The sequence below is a fragment of the Periplaneta americana genome, chromosome 4 (genome assembly GCF_040183065.1).
Source record: "Periplaneta americana isolate PAMFEO1 chromosome 4, P.americana_PAMFEO1_priV1, whole genome shotgun sequence".
Taxonomy (NCBI): domain Eukaryota; kingdom Metazoa; phylum Arthropoda; class Insecta; order Blattodea; family Blattidae; genus Periplaneta; species Periplaneta americana.
Genome location: NC_091120.1, coordinates 159,267,045 through 159,291,948, shown reverse-complemented (window position 1 = coordinate 159,291,948; position 24,904 = coordinate 159,267,045). Strand labels below are relative to the sequence as shown.

The 24,904-nt window shown below is 36.3% G+C and overlaps 1 protein-coding gene across 2 annotated transcripts in view; it reads right to left on the bottom strand.

Moving 5' to 3' along the window:
- Positions 1 to 2,083: 2,083 nt before the first annotated feature.
- Positions 2,084 to 24,904, bottom strand: part of Lrrk (Leucine-rich repeat kinase) — a 283,300-nt gene continuing 260,479 nt past the window's right edge. For both annotated transcript variants that reach the window (XM_069824217.1, XM_069824218.1), the window contains exons 42-45: positions 6,664 to 6,918; positions 4,428 to 4,627; positions 3,232 to 3,365; positions 2,084 to 2,797 (exon numbers count right to left, since the gene is read on the bottom strand). In XM_069824217.1, the coding sequence (XP_069680318.1) occupies positions 2,384 to 2,797; positions 3,232 to 3,365; positions 4,428 to 4,627; positions 6,664 to 6,918 (1,003 nt within the window). In that variant the 3' untranslated portion in view covers positions 2,084 to 2,383. The remainder of the gene's footprint in view (positions 2,798 to 3,231; positions 3,366 to 4,427; positions 4,628 to 6,663; positions 6,919 to 24,904) is intronic.

Sequence of the window (24,904 nt, the reverse complement as noted above, 5' to 3'; positions counted from 1 at the left end):
ACAAGTTGTTTTAGATACCAACCAGTCAATTAGAATAGTCATAATACAGTAGAATTCCTCGTATCTGGCAACTGTGGGACAAAGCCAGTGCCGTATAACTGATTTTCCCAGATAATTGAAAAATACGTTTATAGGTTATGTAAAAACACATTGTACTACACAAAAATTTTTTTTCCATGTTAAAATTTAGTAATTTTCATATAGATTTTTAAAAATAAAGTTTTGAAATACGTACAATGTTTATTTTAATACTAAATACGGTAATGTACATTAATCAGTTCATAATTATTGTAATACAGGAATACATAATAGCGTAAAAAATACTAAAAGTTTTTGTAACCTTATGACAATTTTAAATGGCGGTCATGTGAGACATGTGACGTGAAGAGCATTGTAGCCAAAGTCGCAACATACTATGAAGTGCTCAATGATTGAGCATAAGAACATTTTGCTTTCGTTTCGCAGAATCCATTGTGCAACAGCAGAGCTTAGCAGTAATAGCCATTATACTATTCATCACTCGAATGAAATTTTTACACGCTGTAGGAACAGAGAATTTCACACTTTCGTATTTAGACTCATCCAATACCCCTTCGAAACAGGCGAGTTCAAGTGTTAAATTGAAATGTATCTTCTCTGTGCATTGTTTGTAAGGTCCAAGTGACATATTAGTTGCTACCCTCTACTCCAGGGACATACAGGTTTTTTGGTCTGTTCTCACACGTGAACTGTGTAAAGAGTAAACACATGTGTGGCATGTGCAATCTACGAAAATCATTCACATGTTCGTCGGTCTCTTCTCTTTCGCATGAATGACTATTCTTTTTTGCCTAGCCAAAAGTGCCGTTGTTTTGGTATTGCCAGTTATTTGGGTGCCGGATACGAGGGATTTTACTGTAGTTCCAAAAAGTAGTTTTCGTCTGCTATCTTTGTAGGCAATATGATGATAAATCCAACCTTTGGAACCACATTTAACAAATGAAACTTTCACGGTTATTATTACACTGATAGGAAAATAATTTAAAAGTAATTAATATTATAGAGAAGACAATGGAATACCAGCAAAAAAGTAAATAACTTGTGGCCTACTGTCGGTGACTCAGGAGAAGACTAGCGCGGAGTGAGGAAAAGTGTAGTTAATAGAGAATGTTACGACAATAGTGCAATACTTGTACTATTAGTAAGTGGAAATAATGTTTCCACTTACTAGTAGTACAAGCATTGCACGTGTTGTCGTAACGTTATCTAATAATCACTCTTTTTTTCTCACTTCGCGCTCGTCTTCTCCTGAGTCACCGACAGTACTATCTGCAGATGTCGATGGAATACTGAATGACAGGACAGAGGAACGTTCAGAGATCAAGAGCATCTTGAATCCATAGTAAGATTACTTGGTTCCATCTACGAACATTTATGACAATAGATAATAAAATGTACTGAAATGATGAAGATCTACTTGACAATATTTTCGAATTAACAGCTGCCTAGTTTATGTTCATGATGACTAATCAGTAATGTCTTTGCTTTTTTTTTTTTTTTTTTTTTAATCATATATTGTTTATTTCTATTCTTCTACGAGTATTGTGACCATCTGTTAACACAGATCTGATTGAATGTTTTTAAGTCTTCTTGGGAAGAAAAACTGGTGAAAAACTATCAATACCTACAAATAGTGATGGTTATGGTGGTGGTGATGATGCTGATGATGATAAGACACAAATTATAGAAATTAGAGTACTGAAACATTTCATTCACCACTATGTCCTCTCTTTAAACTATGTTAAGCACGTGTAAAAGAACAGAATTAGGGGTTTGGTAACTGAGAAAGCCAAACTTCAACAAATATGGAACAAAATTACCAATATGAAATACGAGAGTAAGTTAGAAAGTAAGGTTCCAAACTGCAATACGCCTTGCTACAGTGACTACTTCACTGACAAGTAACAAGTTCGTTTTACTGCCAGCCTCTTCTGTAAATGTGGTTTTCCTTGTGAGATAGTCACTTCTTCGTCTCACTTCTTATGCACATTGTAATCCATTAATATTTGCCTCATTTTAAAGCATTCATATTTCTCTAACTAAATTTTTAATTTGTACCATGTGGACATGGTAAAAAATGTTTAGAAATTTTATAAATTTATTCACAAACATTTAAAATCAATCAAGTGACACTGTTTATTTTCTGTAGTATATACCTCCCATATTACATCAATTATTGCAAGTTTTAGAAACCATACTTTCTGACTTGTAACGAAGCTCATGAGTCCTTCAAGAAGCCACCCTTCACATTCACATTACCTACAAGGCCCACAGCCTCCCAGCTAAACACTTCCTGTTATCACAGAGTGAGAATTCCTACAGAAACTTCTCATGAGATCATGGATTACGCAGCAGCCCAACGTTCTGCCCGCCACAACAAAGCATACATATTGTGACTTCGACCATCACTGGCCCCCCCAGTCCGGTCGTGGTACATATGTGTAGGACTCTGGATGCCGGTGGGGGTCATCACCATGTCTGTGTACCTCGCAATTAGGCTCCGGTAGCCTCGCCCCACTGTCGCTATCAGTGGACAGCTCTGCTTCTTCTGCATATCTGCAGGAGTGTTTGCTGTTTCATCAGTTGGTGTAATGCAATCTTCGGCAATGGGACGAAGCAGTGGGACAATAGCTCGCACCTCCTCTTCGAACGGACGGAACACCGTGATGGGACGCATTGTTGACTTTTCTGCCACTACTATACACCCCCACGTTGTGCCTATGTACAGCTCTGTGTTCAGGATCGCCATACTCGTCACCTGCAATTCAATAAGTCCCTTCTTTACAGAACTTCGTTCAGCTATGGGCTCACACAATATTTTGGGGCAGCACTCAAATAATAAGTAACAAGATGCGTCACCGTCATCCTGCAGATCTACAGCCTTTTGATGCTAACCTCACCTTCCTTGATGACAGATGCCCATTCTCCTCGGTCCAAAGTCTTATACTTCCATCTTTCCATCCTCAGTTTTCTCAAGTCTTCTTCCACATCATCAATCCATCTAAGCTTGGGTCTCCCTCTCCTCCTACCACCTCCACAGTTCCCTTCAATAATTCTTTTAACTATTCTTTGTTCATCCATTCTTTGTGTGTGTCCAATTCATTTTAATATTTCTAATTTTATATATGCTACAATATCTGGTGCATTACACCTATTCTTAATTCATTTTATGTTCTGCAACAAGATGCGTACCTGACACTTTCCCGGGCTGAGATGCTCCTCTATACTGATGGACTTAAGGCTCTCGGAACAAGGCACCAGCTTGGAACAGTCCAGTTTGTTCAGGATGCTGTGTGTCGTTGGATCCCACTGGTACACCACGCACCCTGCAATGCACGTGGACACTCATCTATGTGAGATCAATTTCAGAGGAAGACAATCAATGATGAGAGATCTGGTTTGGACTCCTTCCAGTAGCGAATATACAAAGCATGGCGTTTCAAACACAATGAACCTACGAATACCTTTGAGGGAAAGGGGAGGGGAAAGGAGAAAAAGAATAAGAAGAGAGAAGATAAAGATGAAAGGAAAATGAGAGGAAGCAGGAAATAGACGAGGGGAAGTAGAAAGAAAATAGATGAGGAAGAAAAAAGGAGGAAGGATGAGAGAGATAGAGACGAAATAGATGAGAGGAAAGAAAAAGAAAAGAGGAAGGATGAGGGTAAGTAGAAAGAAAATAGATGAGGAAGGAAAAAGGAGGAAGGATGAGGGAGATAGAGACGAAATAGATGGGAGGAAGGAAAGAGAAAGGAGGAAGGATGAGGGTAAGTAGAAAGGAAATAGATGAGGAAGGAAAAAGGAGGAAGGATGAGGGAGACAGAGACGAAATAGATGGAAGGAAGGAAAGAGAAAGGAGGAAAGATGAGGGAGATAGAGACGAAATAGATGGGAGGAAGGAAAGAGAAAGGAGGAAGGATGAGGGTAAGTAGAAAGGAAATAGATGAGTAAGGAAAAGGGAGGAAGGATGAGGGAGACAGACGAAATAGATGGGAGGAAGGATGAGGGTAAGTAGAAAGGAAATAGATGAGGAAGGAAAAAGGAGGAAGAATGAGGGAGATAGAGACAAAATAGATGGGACGAAGGAAAGAGAAAGGAGGAAGTATGAGAGTAAGTAGAAAGGAAGTAGATGAGTAAGGAAAAAGGAGGTAGGATGAGGGAGATACAGATGAAATAGATGAGAGAAAGGAAAGAGAAAGGAGGAAGGACGAGGGTAAGTAGAAAGGAAATAGATGAGGAAAGAAAATGGAGGACGGATGAGGGAGATAGAGACGAAATAGATGAGAGGAAGGAAAGAGAAAGGAGGAAGGATGAGGGTAAGTAGAAAGGAAATAGATAAGGAAGGAATTTATAAATTAATATTGATACTGTACGCAGTTCTAACGTCCTACCTGGATAGACGTAGGAACACACGGTGACCTCCTCGCTCTCGTGGTAGAGGGGACAATGTGTCGACACCAGATTCAGCACGTTGATGTTCTCTATCATAGGCTCGTAGTGGTTTACAATCTCGTGGCCCGTCACAATGTTCTCGCGGATTGTGAAGATGGAAATGTTGCCGTTGGACTCTCCACACCACAGCTCACATACTCTACACAACAATTCAGCTCAATTAGTTTCCTACCTGCGGCTGAAACCTCTGACAGCATCATCTTTTACAAAGCTGTTCTCTGACCAGATCAGTATACAGAGGGATGGCAGACGTCCTAGATTACCCAGGATTGTTAATGGTGTGTTCTGTGTCCTGGATTGAGTTGTATTTGTCCCGGAATATAAAAAAAATTAGAAAAATATATTTTTGCTCATTTGTCTAAAATTATTTTAAAAATACCTTATTCATTTTTTCAAGACCCTATCCAACCTATGTTCAACGAAGTTGATTTATTATTGAGAGGATTTAAACACTATATCATGCATTTTTTCTGTACAACTCAGGCTGTAATATGACATTATTTTTCCAGACTTTATCAATAATTCAAAGTAAATTTCATAATCTAGCAAAAATGTAACAAAATTGAAAGTTTAGGCCCTAATTAGTTGAAATACATAAAACTAATAAAATCTGTTGTACTGGTATTGTGAATTGAATTAATTAAAATGTGTAGTCACGTTAAGTTATGCAGTATCATCACCTGTCATGAGAGAGACCTACCGCCTAGTACCGACCTTGTAATAAAATGAAGCTGACACAATATGAAATTTAACTTGTTGTAAAACATATTGAAAAGGTTGTTTTAACAGTTCTGCAGTGCAGATGTTAAATATTGTGCATTGTCGATTTTAAACTCATTTTAAAAGCAGTATTCACTCATTCGTCAGTTTGAGTTCTGACTTCATTATGAAACATTCGTTTAACGTTTTGTATATTTGACAGTTCATATTTTTAATATAAACTTTACATTACTGTTTCCAGTTCTTCGATATATCTAAGCAACCACAAAGCTCAATTTTACAATCTTTTAGCAAAAAGTCGTGTAGTGATTCTCGCGAGGTTAGTGAAAATTTCACATTGGCAAATGTTTCTTTGCAGCCACAGCATGACTACAGTCCGCATTTCACGAGAAGATCCGAGCAAGGAATGCGAGTTTTTCCCCCCATTCTTATAACCTACCCCCGACATGGAACTGGCCAGCCATTGACTGAGCCTTGTTTGTCCCAGTCGGCCAATGACACCACTCCCATCCACCTGCTCCTTCAAGGCGCTGAGTTACTGGCTTACTCTCTCCTCTTACCCCACAAGGACCATACTCCCCTCGCAGGGATCCTCTCGTGAAATTTGGACAGTATGTTGTCGCGAATGTTCTTCCAGGAACTAGTTTCACATCCCCCTGTAAAAACTCAGCTGATAATGGTAATAATAATAATAATAATAATAATAATAATAATAATAATAATAATCATCATCATCATCATGTATGGGCGAATCCAGAAATGCATATAGAGTGTTAGTTGGAAGGCCAGAGGGAAAAAGACCTTTGGGGAGGCCGAGACGTAGATGGGAGGATAATATTAAAATGGATTTGATGGAGGTGAGATATGATGATAGAGACTGGATTAATCTTGAGCATAGGGACCGATGGCTGGCTTATGTGAGAGCGGCAATGAACCTGCAGGTTCTTAAAAGCCATTTGTAAGTAAGTAAGTAAGTAAGTAATAATAATAATAATAATAATAATAATAATAATAATAATAATAATAATAATAATAATAATAAACACAAAATTTTAAATATACCGATAATGTAAATGTAAAGAATTTTAATAATTGACAAAATTCTGCGTACGCCACTGCATCTTAATATGAAATCCTTAATTTGCAAGACTAGCAAATTCCAGAATGACTTTCGCTGACCAAATCAAAAGAAATGAACGATGCAACCATTTACAAGGGAGAGTAAAAAAGTAACCTCAATAATTGTTTTATTAATTGAACATGTACAATAAGATTCAAACATTTTATTATTTTTCAACATAGTCCCCAGTACGTTCAATGCAAGTGTTCCTGTTATACTATGTTAAAAGTGATGAAGTGTTTGTAGTCTTATTGTACATACATAATTAATAAAACAATTATTAAGGTTACTTTTTGACTCTCCCTCGTAAATTAGAACAAAAATTCGTTACTCACCGGCCTTGCTCCTTGAACACAGCAGTCAGGGAGTGCAGCACAGCACTACTCCCCAATTCTGTCATCACGAAGCTACCTTCACCCATTGTTGGAGATGTCGGTAAAATGTCACTTCGCACAAGGAACAGCCTGCCATTAGTGAGACCTACAGCCACTCTTTGCAGCCTAGGAAGCGGCACCAGGCTGCAAACTGCACACGGCTCCGGAGCCTCGGGATCTAATGCATAACTGAACAGACTCTGGCAGTCTCTGCCCCTGAAACACGAGACAAAATTGGCATGTTGAAATGTTAGTTATTCCATTCCTCACTAAATCAGAATCTAAAATTAGAATAAATAAATATCTAATACAATGTAAACTGCATATACGCCCTCACACATGTAACACAGTTTATACGACACAGAGGTTGATTCCATTGATCCTAAATTTGTGAACGATATATTTCACTAATTCTGTCAGTTCTATAAACACAATATTAGAAAATCGTATTGTATAATTAATGACCTACTGAGTTCTCATAGCAAAACAGTTATAACTAGAGACCGGATTTTTATGTAATATCAAGGTGTGAAATATGTACATATTTATGTAAGAAAAATAGCTGAATATGTACCAAAATATGTAAAATCATGAAAATATTTAATATCAATATCTGGCAGGTATAGGATAGGTAAGACTCTCCAGTTGTGATTTCATAGAGCATCCGACTTTTTTTACCGCACACTTGACACATTAATATTTTTCCATCTGTAGTGAAAGCTTCGTCCATCGCAATCCATAATGTTATTTAAAGTAAAGAGGTCAAGCAATAATCTGAAAAGCTATTTATTTTATTCTTTCAACATCTTTCCAGTTTGTTCCTTCACTCCAGCTTCTTTTCAAAAGTCGGCTACTTTATTGCGGCTCATGTCAGACTTGACACAGGTTTTCCCTGGAAGGACTAGGAAGAGGGTGGGTAAGGTTGCAAATTTCATGGGAACGGCTTGTTAAAAGGTGTGCAGAACAATTATAGTTCGAGACAAATCATGTCATCTTCGTCCCACTCCACTGCATGAAAGCAACGCTACTTTCTGAGTGATTTTTACAATACAAGGTAGTTGTATGAGTAAGGTTGCCTTTTGTTCACTCATATTTACAGTGGTTGGTATGCGATGTGTGCCTCTACTACTTTCTGGAACTAAGGACGTTATGTTTCGTCTCAAATATATTCTTTCTTGGGTAGGTAAAAAGGCTTTTTAAATCTGTGTATTTATAATTGTAAAATTCCCCCATCAAAAGTTTTTTTCCCCCCTTTTAGAGAAGTAAAAATAAATAAAACCTCTAAATATGTAGATTTATGTAATATCAAGCCATAATATGTAATGTTGGGGTAAATATGTAAAAATATGTAGTATAAAATTTTAATATATTAATGGTAATTACAAGATTCGTAAAGATTTATTATTTATGTACGGTTAGGTTGAAAGGAATATAATACGTAATTACATAAAAATCCGGTCCCTAGTTATCACCCTATGTTTTCGCGACGAATATCGCATGTTAAAATTCTGGCGACATTCGTTTTATTCATTCTAAAACTTGCAAGAGTGATTATATAATGCGAAACTTCCTGAAACATCACGACCACATTTTTCTCCTCTAATAATCATAATCACAAAAAAAATAATAAGTTGTGGCCTGCGTGCAAATGTTGTTGGCTTAAAGCAGTGGTCATCAGCATTCGCTGAAATAGGTAATGGGTAAGCAGTGTATCGTAATATGCACCCTCGCGTCGTGCAGAAGGGATAGGGAGAAACCATAACCGTTAGCGGCCACGGATGCACGGTAGTGTAGTCTCTTATCCGTGGGTAAGAGACGCTAGCCCGAGAGTGCACTGTGCTGATGACTGCTGACTTAAAGCCTGAAGTCCCAAATTTCGCCCAAGTAGCTCTGCAATGTAGCTACTTCGGATTCTACCAACAACTTAGATGCTGGAAGATTTTTAAGAGAATATAACATTTGATTGTAAGTGATAGATCACGAACGACAGAACAAAATGTAAACCTACATGTGTGTTCTACAATTTTTTCAATGGTGTCGTTGATTTATGAACATGATGAACAAGATAACAAGTAATTATTCTCTATGTAAGTATGATTTTAATTCCACACGGATATTTTCAAAAGACATGGCCTATCTTCCTATATTAACCCAGAGTTCATGTTTCTTACAAAACGCAAAATAACGAATAGTCTATATAAATGATACAAAATGGTAATTCTTAAAATCTAAATGCTATTTTTCTAATTTCAAATAGCTAAAATTTACAACCGTGTTTATATTTAATTTACAAAAGAAAACCTCAATCATATCCTTAATAACCAGTCAAAGGGAATGATAATATTACACAATAAAAACCATATCCCTAAAGATAAAAAAAAATATATATAAAACAATAGAATAAAGACATTCACGCAATTATCTGAATTCTATGAATCGTCCATCGCGTTTAATTTGTTTGACTTAAAATTATCATTCTGACGTAACTGTGTTAACATTATGGGAGGCTTATTGATTTGATAAGAAAACTATATGTTAGTATTTACGCACAATGCATTCGGTGCAACGTTACGTAAAATATCAGTTTCGTTGTTACTGAGTACAACAGAGGTAGACCTATAGAGATGCTTATCAGGAAGGGTATGGAGCATCCTTTCGCATGCACCCATGATGAAATGAGTTGCGTGCTCCACCATCCGCAACACTACACATTCCTCTCCAGCCATCAAATTCATATAATTACCAAACCACTACGGTTTGCCGTATTCCACAGATCTATATGAGTCATGTCCCACAGGCAAACAAGAATCTGGGAAGGTGGGGGGGGGGGCCTTCAGTGCCTCATCTAGCATCCACCTCGACTGCCGTCTACCAATATTTGGACAAACTTCAAGGGACGCACGATCGATTCGGCGTCACGTGAACACGAGTATCCCCAATTTTTTTAGATGATAATGAAATGGGAAGTGTGAAGTGTGTTGGTGGAATAGAGATAAAAAACCTAAAATCCTTGACTTTGTTCACTACAAATACTAGTTAGTCATTGACGAGATTTGAGTTCGAGTTAGCGGTCGTCATAAGCTAGCGCTCTGAAAACTCTACGTTTATTTTTGGTTTTGTGCGGGAAGTGTTGAAAATTCCAAATCAGTAACGCGCAAAAGCAAGAACACTCATTAGGCATTACTATCAGCAGATTGTAATTACTGTACATTTCCTTCCTACCTGCGTTTGCATTTTGGACATCCTTGTGATATCAATATAAAGGCATGAGAAGTTTCTTAGTCGTAAAACACGACTAGTGACCAATCTTTACAGTGCTGCACATGTAGGAACGCTTATCTGTTCATGTACCAGTACGTGAATAGCCCTAATGAGGTAATATGGTGGCTGTGGAATTTATCATTATCAGCCAGCAAGTCTCTGCCTCTTATCACAGCCACACAGAACAATATAATACTGGATAATGAGCACCTGTTTGGCAACACAACATGGTAACTCTCATACTTTCTCATATTCATACAGTAACAATCTTATTCATTCACTTAACACGCATTCTCAAAATACCCATATTCAGTCACACACTCTCACGATAATTCTCTCTGATACACTCAGCGATCTTACAATCTCATTTGTACTATTAACGAAACCCTTCACTTACACTTATATACATTTACTGGCGCAACAACTGGGGGATAAGGGGGTAAGATTCACTTTCTGAAAAATTTAGAAGGATGAAAAAAAATGAGAGTACAAGAGTACAGTACATCAGTCATTCATGGATTTCAAAAAGGCATATGACTCTGTTAAAAGAGAAGTTTTATATAATATTCTTATTGAATTTGGTATTCCCAAGAAACTAGTTCGATTAATTAAAATATGTCTCAGTGAAACTTACAGCAGAGTACGTACAGGCCAGCTTGTCTGATGCTTTTCCAATTCACTGAGGGTTAAAGCAAGGAGATGCACTATCACCTTTACTTTTTAACTTTGCTCTAGAATATGCCATTAGGAAAGTTCAGGATAACAGAAAGAGTTTGGAATTGAATAGGTTACATCACCTGCTTGTCTATGCGGATGACGCGAATATGTTAGGAGAAAATCTACAAACGATTAGGGAAAACAGGGAAATTTTACTCGAAGTACCGTAAGTAAAGCAATAGGTTTGGAAGTAAATTCCGAAAAGATAAAGTATATGATTAGGGCTATGTCTCGTGACCAGAATATTATAAGAAATGAAAATATAAAAATGGGAGATTTATCCTTCGAAGAGGTAGAAAGATTCAAATATCTTGGAACAACAGTAACAAATATAAATGACACTCGGGAGGAAATTAAACACAGAATAAATATGGGAAATACCTGTTATTATTCGTTGAGAAGCTTTTGTCATCTATCCAGTAGTCTGCTGTCAAAAAATCTGAACGTTAGAATTCATAAAACAGTTATATTACCGGTTGTTCTGTATGGTTGTGAAACTTGGACTCTCACTTCGAGAAAGGAACATAGATTAAGGGTGTTTGAGAATAAGATTCTTAGGAAAATATTTGGGGCTGAGAGGGATGAAGTTACAAGAGAATGGAGAAAGTTACACAAAGCAGAACTTCACGCATTGTATTCTTCACCTGATATAATTAGGAACATTAAATCCAGACGTTTGATATGGGCAGGGCATGTAGCACGTATGGGCGAATCCAGAAATGCATATAGAGTGTTAGTTGGGAGGCCGGAGGGAAAAAGACCTTTAGGGAGGCCGAGACGTAGATGGGAGAATAATATTAAAATGGATTTGAGGGAGGTAGGATATGATGGTAGAGACTGGATTAATCTTGCACAGGATAGGGACCGATGATGGGCTTGTGTGAGGGCAGCAATGAACCTGCGGGTTCCTTAAAAGCCATTTGTAAGTAAGTAAATAGTATAGTTTTTACCGTACGAAAATATCAGACAGGTATTTAGTGTATATATATATATATATATATATATATATATATATATATATATATATATATAGCTTTTACCCTTCTTAGTGACCAAAATTTCAAGTTTGTAATTTATTTTAACGAGAAGAAGGAATTTCAAAGTCACTTGACTATAGCTAATAACAAAAATGTGAATTATTACGACAATCACAAAACGAATGCTCGTTTTGTCTGTGGCTCAAAACACTACAACAATCAATTCAGAAGCTTTTTCAATATTGTGGAACTCAGCAGGGTTTGGGTTCTTTACTTATCGAAGCATTAAAGGCATTGCTATGAAGAGGTCAGTCATTAATTTGAAGACCACACATTTTTTTTCAAAAGAAAGAGACAAATGGAAGGTAACGGTAAGAATATTAAAATATGTGTGTTATATACTCTTCACTTCCTTCTTACCAGAGCTGAGCATTTTGTAATTGATAATCGATTACACGATCAGTCACAATCACTAACGCTATTATCAGGCAATGCGATAAAAGTAAAAATAAAACATTTAACATAATGTTTCAAATCATATTTTTTATAATTGTTTATTATCGACTTCATAAAATGTATTTTACTTCTTTATCTCATAATTAATTGAAATTTTCTCTAATCCCATCATCACAATATTATTTCAGTAGAGCTAAAACTTATGCAAATTGCATACGAAAAAATTCTTAGCTACCTTCCACAAAGAAATTACGTTGTTGCGTCACTGCTCACATTCATTCACTTAAACATATTAAGTGAATCACTCTAGTACTCTCACATTCCAACACACTAACTATAATAACATTATCATTTTCTCTCTCTGTCTCTCATACAATGACCCATTTATTGTAACACATTCAATCATTTACTACGATACTTTCATTCACTTGAACACCATTTTTCGCTGAGTGATTAGCTAACTCAGCACTTATTGAAATCAATTCTTAACTGCCTCACCACTCACTAATCTTCACTGACTTATCAGTCCTCCTAACTTGCTACTCAACTATTTCTGTAGATTTCTCGTTAAAATGAGGTAAAAATAATGATGATTTTTAATTGGTTATTTTACGATGCTCTATCAACTTCTATGGTTATCTAGCATCTGAATGAGATGAAGGTGATAATGCTAGCGAGATGAGTCCAGAGTCCAGCGCAGAAAGTTACCCAGCATTTGCTCTTAATGAGGTTAGGGAACCCCCGGAAAAAACCATCAACCAGGTATCTCAGCGGTGCATATTCAAACCTGTAATGTCTGAAGCACACGCCGAGCAAAGTTGCTCTGCGCACGGGTTAACTTTCTTCCCCTACTAGCACGCACCGAAAAAGGGTAGTAGTGCAAAGGTTGTCCATGCATACATTAAGTAGAACAGCGATTATAGAACAAGGAGACATACTGTCCTTAATATGTGGAGAATACTGCATTATTAAGAATGGAAGCTGATGGGGTTTTAGCTGGCTGTAGTTGAAATGATTTCACTTCTTTTTAAGAAAACAAAAAAACTTTACAATAAAAAAATATTTTAAATTATTTAAAATTATTCTAAATTATTTAATTTAAGCCTAACGTTATATAAAATTAAAAAATAACAACAAAATTGATGATAGGTAATTTTGGTCTAGATGTTTGAAATGGGCAGGGCATGTAGCACGTATGGGTGAATCCAGAAATGCATGTAATGTTAGTTGGGAGGCCGGAGGGAAAAAGACCTTTGGGGAGACCGAGACGTAAATGGGAGAATAATAACATTAAAATGGATTTGAGGGAGGTGGGATATGATAGTAGAGGCTGGATTAATCTTGCTCAGGATAGGGACTGATGGCTGACTTAAGTGAAAGCAGCAATGAACCTCTGGGTTCCTTAAAACCATAAAAGTAAGTAAGTATTTTCTATTGTTGCAGTGATTATTTTATTCTGCAATATAAATGATTACGTGGACACAATACAGAACAATGACTTCTCTTTATATGAAACAGACAAGTACCGTACTCGAACCCAATAGTGACTTAAATTTTACTAGTAGTAAATTATAACTCTAGAGTGCAACTTATAATAACTAACAATTAAGCCTATATATATCAATATCAATAGTAACAAAAGAGTTTTTAATTATATTCTTTGCATCATAATATCACTCATATTTTATTGTAATCACTGATTTAAATATTAAAGTTCAAATAGAGTTACACTACTAAATCGCAAACAGTTTAACAGAATCAGTGAAGTAATGTTACTATTATATTATGTTGTAAAATTACATATTCATATGTGTAAAAAAATATTTATTACAAAAACAGACTACAAATGTAATCCGCGCGAGTACTGGTGTCAACAATTATGGCGCGAGCACTGAAGGGTTAAGGTTAATGTTAACGTAAGATTCATGCCCATATCACAATCGCCAATTGAGTAGAGTACAGTTTTTCTAAGACTGGCAGTAATATTCCGGAAATGCAATCTAATCATTGAAAACCAAGTAAAATATTAATAACATTTATTTCTAATCCATCTAGAACAAAACACGGTAACTTGAACATTATCATAGATCGATGCAGAAAATAAAGGGAATTACACTTGTCAGCCGCAGTGATGGAAGGAAATTTCGTTTGCTGTCTTACAAAATCGCACAAAGAAAATATTTGCGACATACGAGTTGCAACATTTCATCATACAGTCACCATGTCTGTATCTGTGCTACATTTGTTGTTATGTATCATCTGGATTCAGCAGTCAGTTACGATCCCAGGACCACAATCCGATACCTCAATCCCAACTCATATATCACACTGCTTGCTGGATATTAGCAATAGATTTTTTGACCAAGGCTTGCCAGTAGTCGTACAAACAGACCACATTGACAAAGGGCAACAACGGAGACATGAATATGGTGATACTTTCTTGAGAATAATGCACGAAGCGGAAAATCGGTCTGTGTTAATGTATGGGAAAGTCGAAGACAAGAAATTCACGGAATCAGGTACGAGGCAAGGATCTCTTATTATTTTCCTCAACAATGGATATCAACTGAAATCAGTAATGCTGAAAATAAAGCACGGTGCTTGGAGTACAAAATCACGTGTCGTCGTTGTTACAAGAGCCGAAAATATAGAGGAAATTGGAAAGAAATGGGCGAGGGATTTAATGCAAGCGATTTGGAAAATACTGACGATACAGGATGTGATTGTGCTGATACCAAGATCAGATTCTACGAAACTAGTCATTGACGTATACACATGGTTTCCACAATTTGAGAGGGAAGTGTGCAGTCTTGAAGTGAAGAATGTCGTTCTACTTGACAGGTGGTCTTCACCACATAAACGTTTCATCAGAAATGCGTCTCTGTTCCCATCTAAAGAAGTTACAAATATGAGAGGTTGCTCTTTGACAGTTGGAGTTGGCGGGTTGATACCTTATACGCACGCGAAAGCAGAATTTATAAACGGATTAATGAAGAATCGCACTGTAGGTCTAACTGTGGAAGTAATAAACACTGTAGCAAAGCATTTGAATTTCATTCCATTATACGAGTTCCCGACCATTCGTAGTGGAATTGTATTTCCAGTACAATATCCACCTGCTGATACCAGGTATATATATCACACCTGTTATCCTTATTTCACTGACACCATCACCTATTTCGTTCCAGCTGGCCTTCCCTTGCCTTCATGGAAAGGTCTCGTTGTCATCTTCAGCCCACTTGTCTGGATTCTCGTGGCTCTGAGTTTCATATCTGCAACTTTGTTGTTTTGGGTTTCATTTAAATTTCAAAGAAACTATTCAGATATCAGTATAATTGGTGCTGTAATGATCTCTCTTCGTACATACCTGGGGACAGGTGTCCCTTATAAAATTTCAGGTCCGATTTCAGTTCTCTTTTTTCTGACATGGCTTATATTTTGCCTCATAATGAATACTGCATACCAGTCATCTCTGATCAGTTTCTTGGCAACTCCAGGGGAAGAACAACCTATAAGAACTATGGATGAACTGAAGAAAAGTGATTTGACATTAGTTAATGGTGTGCTACAAAAGGCAAATTTGAGTTGGTGTTGTAAACGTGATGGATGTAGTGTGATCGATTGTTTACATAGAATTGTAGAAAAACGTGATATGGCCTTTCTGTCTAAGAAGAGAGGTGTAGATTTACTTATATCTGCTTATTTAACTGTGAGGGGCAAACCACAAATTGTACCTTTGCAAGAAGTTCTGGGAACATCATCAGAACCAACAATTGCCGTCCGTAAAAAGATTCTGTTAGCTGGGCGAGTGCAATATGTTCTCCGACAGTTCGTAAGTTCGGGAATTGCTGAGAAAATCATACAAGATACAGAAACTGTATTTTTACTTAAAAGTATCTGGACAAATCCGAGCAAAAAAGTATTTGTAATTACTTTGTCTCACCTTCAAGGTGCATTCTATCTGCTGTTTATTGGACTATTTTTGGCAGTGATCGCTTTCAGTTTGGAATGTCTGGTCACTCATTGTCGCTAATTTTTTTTTTCGTTGCATGAAATTTTTTATGTTGAGATTGAGGCACTTGAATTTTAAGCCTCTACTTAATTCGAGGTATTTCAGTGTGTTAAAGCACCGGTACTGTGGCCAGTGTTCTATCAACTAACGTTTTAATTCTTGATTAGGTCGACATTATTTTAACACATATAGGCCTATAATTAATTGGTGAACTATGCAATTATTTTAATTAAATAAACAACTTTACTTATTTAAATTAAATAAATAACTACTTTTTATTTACTTACAAATGGTTTTTAAAGAACCCAGAGGTTCACTGCCGTCCTCACATATGCCCACCATCGGTCCCTATTCTGAACAAGATTAATCCAGTCCCTACCATCATATCCCAACTCCCTCAAATCCATTTTAATATTATCCTCCCATCTACGTCGCGGCCTCCCCAGAGGTCTTTGTCCCTCACGTCTTCCAACTAACACACTATATGCATTTCTGGATTCACCCATACGGGCTACATCCCTTCCCATCTCAAACGTCTGGATTTAATGTTCCTGACAAACGAAACACTACAAAGACTGACGAACACTACTGACACAGCAGAACGAGCCACGGCAACGAAGTGGACCAGGGGGGACATATGGCGAGTCTACATCAGACAAGATGGACCCATGCAGTCACGATGTGGGACCCCTACGTCGGAAAGAGAGGACAGGGAAGACCACGGCTCAGATGGTCTGACATGTTTACCAGAGAGGCGGGGAAACAATGGTCGAGGACAGCAAAGAACAGAGTTTTGTGGAAAGAACTAGGGAAGGTCATTGTAAATAGATAACGTAATCAGTGTTAAGATATTGTAAATAGTGAAGTCAGTATTAGTGAAAATGTAAGATAAGTTTTGTAAATAGTAAAGTCAGTGTTGAGAAAGTGTCAGGTAAATGGTGTAAATAGCAATCAGTGTTTGTCAAAGTGCCAGTGTCAGTATAATGTGTGTAGTGCAAGAAAAAAAAATGAACAAAGAACAGAGTGCTGAAACTAGTTAAAGTTGAACAGGGCTATTAACCATGTCACAAAACGTAGAATACACGACAAGCTCGCTTGGATTGGCTCACCAAGCGAGTACACTTGAGCCACCCCTGTCGAGTGGGTTCTAACCCCATCACAGGAGGCCTGTGCCCAACATGGGACATCATGACTAACATTCATTCATTAATTCATTCATTCATTCACATTCAATTATGTCAGGTGAAGAATACAATGCGTGCAGTTCTACGTTGTGTAACTTACTCCATTCTCCTGTAACTTCATTCCTCTTACAAGCAAACATTCTCAGGGGGGCAGATAAAAAAAATATATTTTTTTTCTTCCACCATGTTAATAATTTCAAAACAAGTGCTTATACAAATTTTGGCCACTCGAGCACAATTACGAGGGTCCCCCAGAAAGTAAGTTTCTTTGGGGCCGTTTACAGAAAGAAAACTCAATTTCATAGAGACATGTATGTGTCTATTATTTTTCTCTCTAACGCGTTGTTATGGAACATGATAACTACGATTTTATACAGTTCTTCAAACTTCAAATGCTCGCTCATGAAAAACTGTAAGAAATTACATATCACATTTTGTCTTGGAGCCACAGGATCATGATGTACGATGTGAAAGACAAGTTCTTAGAAAATTTCGAAGTATCTGATATACGGCTGAAGCCAATTCGCCGATCCTAGAAAACATCATGCACGGGATCGATTTTCTGTAGTGGTCGGAGGAACATATCTACCAATACAGTGTTCATCTCTGATCTGCGTTCTTTTCTTACGTTATGCAATGCAATTTTTATGGTGGTGTATGAAAAGCTATGATCCCTCAATGTATCCACCATATCTGCATACATTTCCTTGCTGCACAACCCCTTTAAAAATACAGTCAAATTTCCATAAGTCGAACTTTTATAGCTCTAGATATTTGGATGTGATTTTAATTTCCCAAATACATCCTGCTACTCTTCATCTTTCACCGTCTCTGCAGCTCTTCTCTGGAACTCTCTACCACAACATGTCAGAGACTGTCGGACATTGTCTAGTTTCAAAAATAAATTAAAATTTCACTTTTTCAACTCAGATTCCTTTCAGTTATAAGCCCTTTTCTCTGCGATAGTTATGTAAAAATATAGGCTATATATTTCTTTTCCTTCCTTTTCCCTTTTTGTTCCCTTTATCAGCTGACAAATTTATTATCATAGCCTTTTATTGTGAATTTTATTTAATTTTCTTTCTTTTTTTTTCTTTTTTATTATTTTATTATATTCTATTTTGTTATATTCTTCCTTACGTTTTCCATATTAACCATTTGTGCTAAATGAGTTGCTTTTGCTATATTCCAATGTATTTTACTTTCTTTTTTTTTTTTTCTATTATGGTATTATTTTCATGTTGTTTAGTGTCGATTTTATTATGCTATTATTATTTCTCTTTGTAATATGTTAGTATTCTGTCCTGTAACTTTTTTGTTAAATTTTAACTGCTTGAATACTTTGTGACCTGGTAGAGTGTAAGATAAGGCCCTATGGCCTTAACTCTGCCAGTATAAATAAAGAATTATTATTATTATTATTATTATTATTATTATTATTATGCAATTTGCTGGTAAAATTTGATCTGTAACTTGAAATTCCATTATTCGATATATCGAAAGATATTTCATACCCCAGACGTAATACTTTATCTTTAATTCGAAATTCGGGTGAAAATGTTCAGCAATGTACAACTGAACTGTCCACCGCTGTGGAGTAACAGTTATCACGCCTAATGGCACTTCATCCCATACGTTCACTTCAGTTATTTTTTAATTTGTTATTTTACGATGCTTTATCAACTGCTATGGTTATCTAGCGTCTGAATGAGACGAAAGTGATAATGTCAGCGAAATGCGTCGAAAGTTGCACAGCATTTGCTCTTAATGGGTTGGGGGAAACTCCGGAAAAAACCTCAACCAGATAACTTGTCTCAACCAGGATTTAAACCCGGGCCCGCTCATTTCACGATCAGGCATGCTAACATTACTCCACGGCGGTGGACTCCCTGCTTATAACCATTCTGTATAATACACTTTTGTTAAAAGGAAAGTAGTTTTACATTTTTTTTTATTTCTTCACTGAGTTGGCACGTGTGTTCCATTATATTAATTAAGGAACAAGTGTGGAAATAAACTGCATTTTCTGCTATTTTTGTTCGAGGCAAAACGCGTAAAACATAAAATCAGAGAGTATTTTTAATTTCCATGACAGATTAACCTACGCTTTTCACATTGCATTAGTACGTGTAATTTATCTGCAAAAGTCTCAAGGCTAGAGTTGGTGGGCGCTGCTGCTTTGTTCAATTTATTATTGTATATATATTAAGATAAGTATCAAACAGTAATTGCAGTTTCCAGCTTTCTTCCAGTCCTCTCGAGTCTCAGTGAGTGAGTCGCTCTAGTAGCTATTCGTGCACTCATATAATATTGTCGCAATAGTGTTACCTATTCAAGGAGATACCAATTATCAATATGAAAGGGGTGTACATTTTCTTCTTTTTCATTGCAATCTGCATTTTGGTGAGTTATTATTATTATTATTATTATACCATTATCATTAGAGTCCGGAAGTTCAGGCATTTATTTTGGCTAAAATAAGCACTTAAAATTTAGAAAATAGGCAGTAAAATAGTAAAAATAGGCATTTAAATATTACAAAAATAAACAAAATTATAAAATTTGGTGTTGTGGGAATTCTGTTGTGTAAGATTAATCGATCAAAAATATTTAATCGAATAATCGAGTCGATTAAAATTAATCGGTTGTAGTTGACATTAATTATTATTATACTAAACATTTCGACAATATTTCTCTCTCGGAAACTGCTTACTTAAAAGCACAATAATACTGTTACTTTCTAACTGTAAACCAGGTAGTGTAGGGAAAATGTTTGCACAAACACTTCGGAAAGAGATGGAGATATGAGGATAGTGACCTAGTCTATCTCTATTGAAAGTTGAAACACAATGTGAAACCCTTATTAAGTTTTATGGTTTTCCAAAAAACTTCCACCTTGTCAGCTCATCTTCCTAGCATATGAAATACATACTTTTCTGGAATTCGTCCCCCTTATCGCTTATAAAATCGCCATGTCTACGCTGTGTGCAAGTGAGAGCGTAACTATCTTCTTCTCTTTTCAAAAATCTGGTAATTCGATTACAATAGAGGCCAGTCTTCTGTTTCGATCGCTGTACTTTTGCAGGTGCAGTTTCTGTACTGAGTTTGTATATGAAGATTGTGTGTTTAGTTTGATAAAGAAAAAAAAAATCAGTTTTCTGTGGTTTGTGAAAAGTGTAAACTCCATTATGTTATCTGACAATTCGAGGGGTAAACTCTGTCAAACGTTTCGATTTAAATTGAACATTGTTATTAAACGTAGAGCGGCACTTAATTCGGAGCATGTGAATGCACTCACATGTTTAAAATCATGGATGAAGTAGCATTAACTAGGTGAGTCTTCATGCTTTTTGTTATTTATGTTTGTCTAAAAAATTCCCGGAGAAATTGACACAATAAATTATAAGCCTCATAATAAATATGTTGGTAAGTAATTAAAATAATTGTTTTGTAATGTAACGATACAATATATACAGATATATAACATTTAATATTTATGCTTATCACCGAACACAAGTTAAATTTAACAATAATTGTGTATTACAGTGTATTGAAACATTTTTTCAACTCGATCAAAACTCGATTAATAGATTAAATTCAAATAGTTAATCGATTAAATATTTTTATCGATCAACAGTACTAATAAAAATAGTAATTTAACATAGGTAACAAACATTTCAATACTTTTACTTTTCCTGGTTATATGCTACGACAAGATTTTTGTATTTTTCACCCAAGTTCTCAATTGTTATAGTCAGCCGCCTATTAGAGAGAAGAGTTTTTCATCGTGGAAAAAGGTAGTTAGGCCTATATTTCCACCGAAGTGATTAGAGCATACTTAAAACATACTATTGTGGATGGATTCATATCCTTAACAATAGCGCAAACTAATGTGCCAATCCTACTAAATACTAATAGCTTTTAGTACAATTCGACCTATAGTAGAGAATTTATTCTTTTTCCCTGTCTGCACTGTTTTCTTGGAATCTGCAGAAACATTTAAACGTGTGCGTCTTGTGATTCGCTGACGAAGACGTTATTCATTTCTTAAGGCTCGATAAATACTTAATATAATCGCCCGCCATTTCGGCTCTTTCGTTGGCATTCGCAGAAAGCACACAAAGACGTTTTTTGCCGCTCAATTATTTGCTGAATTACAGTGCGTTTGATTTATTATCATAGGAGCTACGACATGATAATGTTTAACAGTGTGGCAAATAGATTCCTCGTCTGGTAGCTCGGCAACGAAAGAACAAAAATGGCGAACGATACTACCTACCTAGACTTTATAAAGCCTTCACTTCCTAAGACGTAAGCAAAGAGGAGGAGTCACGCCGGGAATAACAGCATCGCGACTATAGTAGAGAATTTATTCTTTTTCCCTCTCTGCACTGTTTTCTTGGAATCTGTAGAAACTGAAGGATTGTTCCCACTTTGTCCTGTTTGAACTCGGCCCACGTAGGATTTGTACCTGAAAATGTACTCAACTCGTCCTACATACAGAAACTACCCTCTCTGTATGTACTCAACTCGTACGATTCATACAAACTGTAGCGGTAGATGTTACACCAGTAGTAGGAGGTGTAATTACAGACTTACAAAATAGCAATATAAACAAAATTCCTTCTCACTTCTTCTAGACTTAGAGCTGGCAGTGATCTTTTAAAACCACTGGTGTAATTAAAAATTGTTATTGCTGTTTTGTCATGAAATATACAAAGCGAAAATTTCGAATTGTTAAGATTACTGAAATTATTAAAATGAAATAAGCAATTAATATTGAATATGCTATTAAAATGATACAACATGTTTTAGTTGCTTTTTTTTAAATGATACAATATATTTTAATTGATGCAAGCTATCTGAAACAGAACATTTTTTGTCCATGTATTTTTTGAACACAGCGTGCAATTCTTTCATATAAATTAAGATACCTCATGCCTTTTCTTGGGTGGAATGCCCATATCAGCTCTGTGTTTAAAGGCTGTATAATAGTCAGCATATTCCTTTAAAGTTTTAATTAATTCTAAAATATTCTACATCAGCAAACCACGTTCCTAATGAGAAGACGAGTTAAATACATTTTCAAGTACAAAACTTTTCCATAGACCAAGTTGATTACATAACAATCCGCAGGACGAAATGCGAAGGGTCGAAATGGGAATATAGTCTACGTCATATTACAGTACGAATTGGGAAAATTGTCAAATGAGGCCCAAGGTAAAATTTAATAACCCATCGAGTACAGTAATATGATGTTACGAAGGCATATTGTAGAAAGTTTTGTTCATCTTCAAATTTCAGTGTTAATGATATTTCACTATTTCACTTTCCACTATTTAGTCTAAAATGTTGACGTTTTATTAGATTTGACAATCTCTCTGGAAAGAGAGGCGACAGAAATGTATAATGCGATAATTGCAACAATTTAATTTGCATTACCTGTCACTATAAATTAATTTGTAGAAGACAAATACTTCCATATTGTCATAATTTTTGCACAATTGTAAATAAAAATATTTCAAATGTTGAGAAGAATATTAATTGTGTGACTTCGACATCAGGACTCATTCTGAGAAATTTGTATCTAGTTAATTCATTTTCAGTCCCATGCCGTGGCGTCGTGGTCTAAGGTATCCTGCCTAGGACTCGTGTTACGGAATACGCGCTGGTTCGAGTCCTCACGGGGGAAGAAATTTTCTCATGAAATTTCGGCCAGTGTATGGGACCGGTGCCCACCCAGCATCGTGATGCACTTTGGGAGCTACAATAGGTAGCAAAATCCGGTTGCGAAAGCCAGCTATAACGGCTGGGAGGATCATGTGCTAACCACACGATACCTCCATTCTGGTTGGATGATCGTCCACCTCTGCTTCGGCATGTGGACGTGAGGCCAGCAGCTGGCTGGCCGGTCTGGACCCTTCATGGGCTGTAGCGCCACGGATTACTATTATTATTATTATTATTATTATTATTATTATTCATTTTCATTCACAGTTTTCTGGTCTTTCATTGCAAACCCAACATTCTCCAATAAAGGAAAAAACTTCACCATATTTCCTATCATGCAATTCTATCAGAATTCTGACATTTATTTTATTCTAGCTTTTTAAAAGTAGTATAGTTTCAATTAAGCATATATTTAAGAGAGATAAAGCACCAGAGTTACTCTGAATTTCTTTCTTGTCCCATGATAGCGTGATAAATATGAGGCATATTACAGAACAAAGCTATAATATTAAATTTATTACATCACAAGTCATGATAAAATTGGAAGAGATCAGGAAATGCATTTTTTACAAGCACCAGTATGCAATATCTAAATTTTATGCACTATTTAAAACTCTTTTACTTGTATGTTAAACGTATATGCTGCAGTCTTACACACAATGAACCTGACTATTGGCACACACAGCAGTTTGATGCAGTTTCTTAAGCACTAAAATAAGACTGAGATGAGGGAATAATGCTAATTTATAGTGGTGGAAAAATACGATGTTGCAACAGTTCTGAGTAATCTACGTAAAGATTAATTTTTTGGTCCTATAGAATTATCTATTATGGTTATCATTCGTTATTAATGGACAAAAATTCGCTCTGGTGTCTGGTATCAAACTCGGGGCCTCCAGTTCCACGCACTGAATGCTCTAACTACTGAGCTACGCCGAAGCTCAATTCACAGCACCGGATCGAACTTTCTCCTTTGGTATTTCCCTTAGTGGCCTTTCTCCATGTTCGACATATGAGTATATTGACACATATTACGTCAACAGTCATCACTGATCACACACAAGGAGCGCACTCATTTGAGTGACTTGGTGGCAGGGATTCTGCAGTATATATGCATTGTTGGGCGAATGCGTAGAACTGAGGATTCCGGGTTCGATCCCCGGTGTCGGAACGAATTTTTCTCCATTAATAACCTATAGTTCTGAGTAATCCCATTTTCTCCACTCCCAGTGTAGATCGATGAATAAAATATATTATACAGTAGTAAGTGCAATATACGGGGTGTAAGGGGTATAAGTGCCATTCTTTTCACAGTCATTGGGAAAGGTCTACAGGATTAAAAAATGTCCATACAACATATGGTCAAAACTTGATAGTTTTCCCAGGTAAAAATATTTATTTTCTTATTTTATTTGCGTTATACTGTTTATATCGTTGGTAAAATTACGAAATAATTACATCGGTAGGTATATCTAGCAAAGAGTTAATATTAGTTTAAATAAATATTTGTGTGTTCTACTACGTTTTCGTGAAATTAAATAAAAATACATGCTTAAATTTATTAATATTCTGGTGTGAGAGACGTGGCAACGTTCTGCAGGCAGTACTCTGCACAGACGTAAGTACGAGTCAGCTGAGTTCAAGCTCCCTGTCCATAGCTCTACTGCCGAGTGGATGGCAGTTCAGTACAGGGTATTCGATAAACAACTTACAATGTCATTCACAGTTTAGGAATATCATATGTTATTAATTTATGGAGAAAGTCGTCGTAATTCAAGTGAGGCAAGAAGAATGTACCATCAACGTTTTCCTGAAACAAAGTTACTTAATCGGCGAACGTTTGTAGCAGTTTCTCAACGATTATT